This window comes from Melanostigma gelatinosum (genome assembly GCF_949748355.1).
Source record: "Melanostigma gelatinosum genome assembly, chromosome: 6".
NCBI classification, from domain to species: Eukaryota; Metazoa; Chordata; class Actinopteri; order Perciformes; family Zoarcidae; genus Melanostigma; species Melanostigma gelatinosum.
This window is the reverse complement of record NC_136639.1, coordinates 7,730,111-7,740,895: the sequence shown is the minus strand read 5'-3', so window position 1 is coordinate 7,740,895 and position 10,785 is coordinate 7,730,111. Positions and strand designations below refer to the sequence as shown.

The 10,785-nt window shown below is 45.8% G+C and overlaps 1 protein-coding gene across 1 annotated transcript; it reads right to left on the bottom strand.

Moving 5' to 3' along the window:
* Positions 1 to 217: 217 nt before the first annotated feature.
* On the bottom strand, positions 218 to 3,680 carry znf703 (zinc finger protein 703). The gene is made up of 2 exons (XM_079271117.1): positions 3,010 to 3,680; positions 218 to 2,493 (listed from the first exon to the last, which is right to left on the bottom strand). Exons 1-2 carry the CDS (start codon positions 3,271 to 3,273, stop codon positions 994 to 996), a joined length of 1,764 nt encoding a protein of 587 aa, XP_079127243.1. The 5' UTR covers positions 3,274 to 3,680; the 3' UTR covers positions 218 to 993.
* Positions 3,681 to 10,785: the final 7,105 nt, after the last annotated feature.

Here is a 10,785-nt window from a genome sequence, read left to right as displayed (position 1 = left end):
GCCATGAATTATTACACACAGCCACATATAGCGTGGCTGTAACAGCCATAATGATAGATAGACCTAGATAAGTGCAGTGCAGCAGCCTGGCGAGATTTATTCCATCCTCTCCCGCTTTGACAAAAAAAGCTACTTCATGGTACTATTTAAAGCAAACAATAAGGAAGAAAACAAGGTGAAATGCAATCATGTATCATTTATTTAACAAAATACGACCTTTTCCTGTTGGTAGGATAGCACAGCCACCATTAATTGTTTTTATTTATGTCATCTTTTCTAATCTTTGTACCATTTGCATCTGTGACCCCAACTTGCTGCCAAGTAAGCTTGAAAAAATATTACCGGTACATCTTTGCATATTTACAAATAAAAATAATGGCATTGTTCAAGGTAATTCTCATGGACATGCAAATTCTCCAGAGTCTGAATAAGATGCAGAAAAAAAAATACCAACACAAGAGAGGACAGAAGATGAAAAGACGTCCCCAGAATAAAGCTTCACAGTCCATCTTCATCGTGGTGCAAGGTTTTTATTTTTAGAGTGTATGATAGGCAGAATGGTACTATACTTATAGCATTCTCTTTCAGTTAGAATATTTCAGAACAATTTATTTGGACAGCAAACCCCCCCCAATACCAAGCGCTTGAGTGAAAAATAAATACAGACTTTCAGTTCTGGGAGACAGATTTAGAGAAAAACTAAATAAAAACCAAAATCAAGACTGTTGTAATAATCCCACAATTCCATTATTTTCAAGCTCTGCCATCACTAAAGTCTGTTGGTTCTACAGACAATCCATCACGGGGTCTTGTGCCTTCGGAGCGCCAGTCACAATCCTGGGGCTAACAGGTGGTATTCCTGGCAGGCAGGCCATCAGGCATGATGCCCTGTATTGGTGATGACCCTGCTCTCAGGAATCCATCTTCGGGGACGCTCTGGAGAGTCCAAGCTGGTGCCTGCAGTCTGTGGGAGCGCCAACACTATTTCTGATATCACTGGTATCCAAGGGCTGAGGCCGAGCCCAGTCTCTGACTGTAGAGTGCATAGGGGGAGTAATAAGCCGAGGAGGGGAGGTTGGTCATAGCAAATCCTGGTGCTCCTTGCAGGTGGGATTTGCTGTAGGGGTGGTAGCGAGCCAGGCTCAAACCAGGAGAGCCTCTGAGGGAGAAGGAGCTGGGCAGGGTACCCGCGCTGCTGTGTGGAGGCATGTGGAGGTGACAAGAGGCTGTCGATGAAACCGATGAGGGGTAGGCCGACAACAGCTTGCTGTCCACCATCCCATGCAGGGCTGTATGGGTACGTAAGTGGGCTAGTAGCTCCTCTGATGTGGCGAACCGCTTGTCACAGGGACCTCCGACAGACACCCAGTTACAGGCGTGAGGCTGCGGTTCGTTGGGGAGCATGAAACCGTAGGTGTAGAGGGGGTGGGACAGGGTGGGGGCGGTGTTGGTAGACAAGGAGCTGGGGTGCAGGGAATGGAGGTGGTGGGAGGGGTAAACCATAGGGTAACCAGACTTGAGGCTGGAGGGATCGTGGACGCAGGTGGAGCAGTTACTTCCTCCTAGGTGGGGTGCATTGTGGTAAGTCAGACAATACGGGTCCCGACATAAGCCCTGCATCAGGGACGGAGGTGAGGCTCCAGAGAGCGGGCTGGAACTGGGGTGCTTCCCAGGAAGTCCTAACCCCAAACCAGACTTGATGTGATCCAATCCGGGAACAAACTGGGAGGGGTAGCCAGCGTAGGCCCCCACTATGGAGCCGTGGTAGCCCATGGTAGAGGGAGGCAAAGGGAAGACAGAATGTCCTGGTTTAAAAGGGGAGACGGGGGCGATGTGCCCGGAGCCCAAGCCAGGCTGTGAGGAGACCTGTGAGTCGGCCTTGCTCTCTGGCCGCGGGCTGCTGGCAGAGCTGGCATTGCTGGAGTTGGCACTGGCCCGTATGTGGCTGGAGTTGGCTAACTGAGCCCCATCCATCCCTGACTTAGCTGCATCTGAGTCTTTTTTGCCAGCGCTGTTGTTATTACTGTCCGAGCTGGACTGCTCTGAGCTCCCAGTTTTGCTGTCCATGTGCGAGGCCTGGGAGTGTGACGGGGGCTGCGTGGAGGGGGAATGGCTTTGTCTGTGGCTCTGAGTGTGCAGGGGAGGAGGGCTGGAGCTGGGTGACTGGGAATGGGGTGGAAAAGATGGACATGAAGCAGTGACACTGCTGGAGCTTCCATTTGGCACCCTGAAAGCTGCTTTATCTGAAGTCCCCTTTGTCCCCAGAACGTCTTTACGACAGTCGCCTGATGACTTGGAGTAAGGCTTGAAGCTGGACTTGTCTTCCAGGGACTGGTGCTTCTCTCCAGACTTGGAGGATCGGCTTGATGATTCCTTGTCTCCCAGACTGCCTGATGAGAGGGAGGCCAGCTTGGAAGAGGAGGGGGGATCTGGTTTGCCAATTTGAGAGCAGGTCTGGGCCAGCAGAGCCAAAGGACTCTTCTTGGCATCAAGCTGAGAAGGAAAAAAAGAGAGCAAGGCGGTGAACAAACTGTTTGTTTATACTTTGATTTAATTAAAGCATCTTGAGACATAGAAACTCGATTGTAATTAAAATATGCAATCATCAAAATTGTATTGTTATTATATATGGCCAAACCGTGTACGAAGTATATATAACAAAGAATGTCAAGGGTGCAAAGTTCACGTTTAAGAAAAACAGAAAGAAAAAGAAAAAAGGAAGAAAGAAAACATTTCGAAAGAAAAAATGTCATTATAATACATCGGTCAAATGAACAGGTAATATTACTTTAAAAACGGTTTATTATCTGCAGTAATTTACATTTGGAACTCTGGTGCTGGCTAACAAAACGCTGTGCGTAAAATGGCGCATATGCTGGCATATTTGCCAAGAGTAACACTCAACCTACGCCATGGAATTATATTATCTGATTAATATAAGAAAGAAGAGTGACATCAGATGACACCAACAGTTCTTGGAGTAAATACAATTTATTTGTATCAACTTACTTCAATGCTGACTGGCGCGGATGTGAGGGGCTGGAGATACTCCGGGTGCAGCAAGTGTCCGCCGTGCGCCGTCAACATCTTTACGATCTGGATAGGAAGCCTTTTAGCCTGACGCAAGAGATCCGTTGGAGGACAAGAAGTGGGTATGGAAACGGACGGTCTCTCCGCTCCTCTCCGGTGTTGATCACCGCTGGCGTCGGCGACGCTGCGCTCCGGGGAGTGTCTGCGTAAAAGCGGTTCAGGTCCACCGGGGGAATCTCTCATCTGGATCGAGGCTCGAAGAGAGATGACTGCATGTAACGGGTGGACGCAGGGTTGAAAATTATTTACCAGCACGTTTCATGATGGTACAATAAATAGACGGGAGTGCCGTAATCCGGAAGGACATGTAGCTGCGCAGTGCACGTCCTCCGCGTCGGACCCAAACTGTCTCTAAAGAGGAACAAATTGCCCAAATGTCATCATCTATCGGGCTCTTCAATATCACCCGCTAATTACTCCTAAATATCCCGTCATCCAGTGTTGAAAAAGAAAGAATGGAGCAAGAAACGATAAAAACAAAACACCATAGGTAGTCACTGCTCATCAAAATACGAAGTAGAAGGAATATCCGCGCAGAGGTTGGTGTGTGTGTGAGACGGTCCTCCTGCGTATGTATCTCTGTCCCTCTGCAGCAGTCTCTCTCACAGTACCTCACTTCTTCCACATACTAACGACGTGATGGGAGGGATTTCAAAGCAATGCGCCGCTGCCCAATCACAAGTGTCCGCATTCATAAGCAGGGGCGGGGCAATGTGACGAGGCGTGGTTTGTGTTCTGGCCTCACCCTCATAGCCAGGCAGCAATGTGGGCTATGGTTGGAAATCTGTGTCAGAGACCTCCATAAGCCATATACAAACTAAACCTGCCAAACATAAATACTGTATCATAGATGTGACATTTTACACGGTGTGACAAAATACTATTAACCAGTAAGCCACAACTATGGAGAATTAACTGTCGGTCTCCACCCCCTTCTTGTAAATAGGTGCATTCAAAAAATAAAAATAACCTACTGTTCATGAACCAGAATGTATGGTATGTAAATCACTTTATTGCATTATAGCTGCGACTGCTACTGGGACAGTGAATGACGCAGTTGTTTTTATTCAAGTTTGAATTGAAGTATAACAGATGCACCAACGCAATACTTTAAACGTTTTCTCCAGCTTGTACAGAAGAACACAACGTAGGAAACAAAAAGATTGTGGAGTTCGCCCTCGGTTGCCAAGTAACTTAATTTACAAGGGGTTCCATATGGGGATTTCCATCCTGGTTGCAACCCCTCTGGCTTGACTTGAGTTACCCGATCAATAATCAAAGATATTACAACACTGTCTGTTTAAAGTAGTGCCAATGATCATTGATTATTGCCTCGAGAGATCTGAACAAGGCTTTCTTCTGAGGTTTAATAGGTAAACTTGTTTAACATTTCACAACACAGGCTGGCCTTATGAAACCGTTGCCCCCAGCCTGCTCTCTGATCATAATGGCTGCCGCCATTTATCTGCAGCTGAGAGGAGGATGAAGTCACTTCAGCTTCACTCAACAGCATCACTGTTTAACCCGTCATCATTAGGCTTAGTCGTCACTCATCGCCCATGCACTGCCACTCACGCTTCAATGACCTGCAGAGATCCCGAGAATATGCGAACGCAGACGTGCACGCCGCCGGGCTAAGTGCGGAACACTCTTCTTTTGAATCCGCCTGTTTGTTTAAAACTGTCAGTCACCACCTGGGGCCGAGACACATAAACAGGTGACGCACAACAACTGCTTTCTCACTGCGAGATTCAAAGGCATTGCCGAGAGCTTCAAGGGGATTTCAAACATTTCTTTACAACTCAGACTGCTAGTTAAGTTGAGCGGTTTCCGATAGCGCTCTTGTTTGTCACACAGTCATCCACTTGTTAAAAGGGCGAGTGGGTAAGTCGCTGCAGTGTGGGTGGAGTTGAATAAGGAAGAGGGAGGCGTATAAAAGGAGACCAAAGAGGAGGGCATTGGGAAAAGCCAGACAAAGGCAGCGAGAGAATGAAACAAGGGAGGGCTCAAACAACAGGGAGCAACTCCTTTCATGTGCCCCCTTGATGTAGGCTGGTAACAGCTGTTTTGGCGTGTCGATGACTGATGGCTGTTTCCTGTTGTGGATATTTTAAGAGGACAGCTTTCCCGTTAAAGAGGCTTCTCAGCATGTCCAGGTCCCGCTGGCCCTCGGGGCATTTCCATGCCTTTCCATGGCTGTGTCAAAGCAGTGGGTTTGACTGAAACAGCAGCCAAACAAAACCCCCAGGATGAGGCTGATAGAGCCCGAGGAGGAGTGAGGAGGAGCAGACCCCACATGCCCCTGTGATCCTGTGATTTATAGAGCCGCTGAGGCCTGTAATGGACGCCATAGCTCTGTGGCGGGGCCTAATTCATCCCTGTGTTGAAAGGCTGATGTTTGCCTGACTCCAGAGTAAATATATAATGCTGACATTAGGCAGATGAATTCTTCAAACCTGGCTCAAGCGAATCCTCGTCTGCTCGTTTGTCTCCTGCTCTGTTTGGAAGTGCTGAGGTGTTTTGTGGCACACACGGGGATTAGCGTTGTGTAGATGCTCCGTGTGATTGTTTAATGAGGGGCTGACATTGATGTGAGCTCATGAGAGTCTTGTTTCTTTTTTTCTTTTCAAGTTATACAGGCCTTCACTGGTGTCAGCCAGATTTTGACAAGGTCTGGCTGCATGTAGTACTGTACAAAGAGAAGGGGAGAGAAATGATAAAAGCGCCAGAGAAGCAGAGGAGGGAAAACGAGGGTAAATAACTCCTATTTAATTATCTGTGACTGACTTATGGGGTGTGTGGAATGGGAATAGAGGCCTGAGGCTGGGGCTCTGCTCTACCCCGAGTGTTTTCTCCAGCAGTAATAAAACCAAGGGAAAAAAGTGGATTAAGACAGTTTCATGGGGTGTAGCAGACATGGCATTTAGACCCAAACACTTAAAAAGAGCCTCGCAGGCAACATTCCAGCCAGGACAGAATGTTGAAACAAGGATTTCCTTGAGCTGAAAGGTCCACAAACAATATCTACACGGTGTACTTAATGTATTCACACTTCCTCGTTTATCTTTCTGTGGTCGCCTCTCCCTCTGTCTTAGACATACACATACTAATCCTTTCACAGCTGAATGTGTATGCGCTCACGCGACAAAATGTACACCGTGCACCCAAACACAAAGAGACAGGCCACACTGTGCAAGATGCCATCTTAAAGGTGTGTGTTTGGGTAGTTCTTATGAAGTATCATCTATCTGACTGTCTACACAGTATATTTGTGTGTCCGTGTGTGTGTGTGTCAGAGTCAGAGCTGCGGTTGACAACCTTATCTCTCCAGTTTAGGAGGGAGATTGTCTCTCTTGTCAGCTCATCACGTCTCGCAAGCGAACGCTCTTATCCACTCTGCCTACCTGTCGTCTATCTGTCTGCATTATAATCGCACTGGGATAATAGGCTTCCCTCTCTGTTCGCAGATTGGCAGTTTTATTTCCGAAAACTACACCACGCAGGGTTCCGCCTTGTCGTACTCGCTACACCTGAAACGCATTCGCAGACAGGCACGTAGGCTGCACACCACCCACACCCGTGCAACCTCAAGTCCCCTCTCCACGCTCGGAAACAAAAGCCGCCATTGTCCTCCACACGGAGAAGTTATCGTGTGCACGGAGCGAGGAGGAGGAGGGAGAACGGGCCTGCTCTGCCAGACAGCGCCTGCCTCAGATCAGATCGTCCTACATTGTTGTGTGAAATTTCAGATGACATGAGAAGATGTTTTTCTTTTTTTCCATTGGCCTGATGACGGAGGGGGGTCATTTTGATAGAGGCACAATCAAGGTATTCACGAGCTGGAGCCGTGACAGGTCTGGTAAAAGGAACAGCAACAAGCCGTGCAAAGAAACTCTTCCCAGCACAAATTCCTCACGCTTGTTAAAGTCAGTGCTGCTTCCTGCACTCATGGCCAGAGTCACCGTCTCTGTGTCTTCATCACCAATCTTTGTTGACGGTGAGGCTGCTGGGAACACACATTCTATCGTTCTTTCTATCTATGAAACAACTTTTCTCATGAAATCAAAACCACGACACATTTTTGACCAGAAAAAAACAAGTTTTGAAAAGGAGAGTTGCTCAATTTAGCTACTCAAACATATCCCCACTAAGAAGCACTCCCTCTGGCAGTCATGACCTGACAAACAACAGGAGTTACTGGAGGTTGCAGTAGCCACAAAGTTCCTGCCAAACACAACCGTGGACGATGACGAAGGATGGGACGGGCGGGGCTCAGCGGTGCATGTCAATCATCGCAACCCGCAGTGAGGCAGAGTCATGTCAGCTGCCACCGCTTTGATGTGACAAGGGATGGCATTGCTCAATTAAAAGCCGATCAATGTGGAAGTAAATCAGAGCCCTTCAGGCTCGACACATCAAACAAACGGTTATTGAAGCGGCCCGCCCATGCCATTAATCTCTCTGCATGTGCATGCCAACCCTGGGTCACCGCAGGAGCAGAAAAACCTGCAACAGTGAGAGTATTAAATGCAGGGAAATGTCAATTTAAGCCTACTGGAAAACAACACATGCTAAGTTTTTTTAAAGTTTTATAAAACAAACTGTTTTATTGAATTGAACTAAACGTGGTGAAGCAGAAGTTGCGAATAAGTTTTATGAATTCTCCTTAAATAAAAAAAGTTAGAGAGCAGGCGGTAATGGAAACGCATTCCAGACAAGACCTCGTGTGGCCAAAATATTTGTCTCAACAGGGTCCTTGTAGTGACAAAGCACCGTGCTTGTCCCTGGCAGTAATTCACCAGCTCAGATGAATACATAAAAGTGAAGCACTGCCATATATCATGCCCCCCCCCCACCCCTACATGCCTCGCAAAGTCACACATGGCCGTTTGTTATGCGACCGTGCATTCCCATTTCGAACTCTGCGTTGAGGGCTACGGGCCAAGCTGACACTTATGAAATATTTTCCTTGCTGACCTTAGCTACTGCCTCAGCTGGGGAGATTAATCCTCTGTCGGCAGACACTGGGAGCAGAATGCAACAGCAGCCAACACACACACACACACACACACACACACACACACACACACACACACACACACACACACACACGCGCACGCACTCCTTCTGGTGACTACAAAACACAGCAGTAGCAACAGCAATGGCAACAACTCTGTTCTGTTAAAGTAGTAATAATTACAGCTTCTTGATTTATTTCAGCTTTACTTGACGGAGTGCCAGTTACAGGGGAGGTTGGAAGCGAGTTGATAGCATGCAATGAAAGTTATGAACCACAATGCAGCAAATATTGCACACACACACAAATGAGCAGACAGTAATGGAATACAGCAGCGTTTGTGTAATTTGATATTCAATACAACCTCACCCAGATTGTTTTGGTATTCTCCGTATAGAAGCAAAGAAAGGCTGCAAGGACTTTTCCAACAGAGTACTTCAAATAAACTTAAAAATGTGAAATTTAAATGCTACTCAATAATGTTGAAATGCAAATACCACTTAATTCATAGTCTTTCTGTCTGAACTTATGTGGTTTCAAGTTTTAGAAATGTCTGCAAATAAAAAAAAAAGATCCGATTCATAACAAAGTAGGCGCAACGACATTGTTTGCTTTTAAGAAAACCATAAGAATAGTTCTACATCCGCTGGTCGAACAATAGACTGTTTCGGATCCCGAAGGAGGAGCGGATAACTTGCCCCGTATACTTTGGCAACTTTAACCTGCAGAAGGAAGATTCCCGGAATCCCTGCTCTTCAGCGGATGAGAAGGATTACTTTTACTGCCCGCTCTCTTCCTATTCAAGTCGACATTGGCCGGTCGTAGGAGGAATTCAACCTTCAGTGTTCACTCTGAATGTGCAACAGTACTTTGACTGTTGCACATTTTGAGTGAACACCAATGAGACTTAATCCATAGTTTGGTTATTGGTCCCTGATCCCAGAGTGGTGCCCCGTTAATGTTAATATATGTTATAATCCTATTAATATTAATACTTGTATCAATTATCAATTATTTAGTTTCATACTTGCTAATACCCAAACACGCTCTTGCCATATTCCAGCACATTCTATCAGTCATTTTACATCTGAATATATAAACCTGAAAAGAAAAGTCATAATATTTTGAATTTTGTAGATAGAATTTGTTAATGGAATTCAAACTACTCTGGCCTTTCTTTGCTTCCATACATCAGCACTCTAACCCTAAGAAAGAAGAGTGTGAAGGATTGTGTGCACATGTCCAGCTCTGTCCCGTCTTAATGTGCAGCAGCAGATGACTTGGCCAAGTTTGGTCTTTTGTGAAAGGTTATTTAGTAGAAAGAGCAAGCTGCTCTTGCAGTTCCTGCCAGAAGGTTGCACTACCGGTGCATCGTAAATTACTCAAGACAGCGTACAAGAACGGTGTCGGGGTGAGGAGTGGAGGGAAGATGGGAGAGGAAGGGGTGAAAGAGTAAGTGCAGTTTTCTTTTTGGTCCATGGTGATGAATGAGTCTCTGAACAAGGCAGAAAATACATCATATCACCTTTAATGGGTACACATTTCTGCTGCCATAACTCAGTGTTTAAAAATAGGGAGGGGAGGGTGAAATACAACATCATATATTCCTCTCAACGACACTTTTACGAGCCCTCCCTGCAGTATAAAGGCATTGATTGCTATTTCAAAGCTCCATGTTAGAGTCAGTGCTGAGTACCTCCAGCTGCCAGCAACGAGGAAAGACAGAGAAACCCTTTTAAAACATTGGAGCCCGAACTGTTGTTCAGCTCTGTTGAGTTAAGTCGTGGTTTCTGTGGTTCATACATATTGGGAAAAACTCTGACTTCAGTCTTTTATCACAAAATGTGAGCGTTTCAGAGAGATTAAGTGTTTTTTTACTATTCACCATAGGTGGTCAGAAAGTAGGATAACCGAGATAAGTTGGGGATAAAAGACGAACATTCTGACCTCTCGCAGAGGCAGTTTCAATGAGAAAGGATTTTTAAATTCGTTAAACTTGTTGTTCCATGTTTTAGTAAACTGCGGCTGTGGTTAGTTTTGCAGGCATTTGACCATAAATGAAAATAATGGACGAATTTAAATTTCGGATGGATTATCATTATGCAGGTTGAACACTTCTGTCAGAGAGAGGACAAGAGAAAGTCACTTATCTACTGAAGAAGTGTGAGACAACAGGATGGAGACACAGTTAGAGTGAGAGAAAGTTACCTCGTGAAATTTTCCATGATAACTGACACATTGAGTGAAACAGACCTTATGTAACTTAAACAGTCGTCTAAGTTATGGTGGGTGCAAGTAGACCCTTACCTTCAGCTGTGCAGGCCTACCTCCTTCTGAGGAGAACCTTTTACTTTAGACCGCCATGTCATGCTTACATGAATTTATGTATGTATCTACTTATACCCGGGGTCTCCAACCTTTTTTTCTCTGAGAGCTGATTTTACAAAACGAAAGTGACCAGAAGCTGCTCATAGCTCATATCAAATTGATGTACATATTCTTTGAACCGTTAGTGAGACACTCAGAAACAGGTGGCGAGCTACTTGTTGGAGACTGCTATACAGGCTATACAGTATATGCATGTTTGCTTATGAAAGAAAGGACATGTTTGTCTTAGGGCGGGCTCACACCTTTGCTTTCACAAAGACAAAACTCAAACGGTTTGGAAATTGTGAAAA

Excerpts from the sequence above, each read along its gene's own strand:
- znf703 (XM_079271117.1), bottom strand. The coding sequence starts at position 3,273 with ATGAGAGATTCCCCCGGTGGACCTGAACCGCTTTTACGCAGACACTCC. Across the intron at positions 2,494-3,009 it reads CCGCGCCAGTCAGCATTGAA|CTTGATGCCAAGAAGAGTCC; the intron begins GTAAGTTGATAC and ends TTTCCTTCTCAG.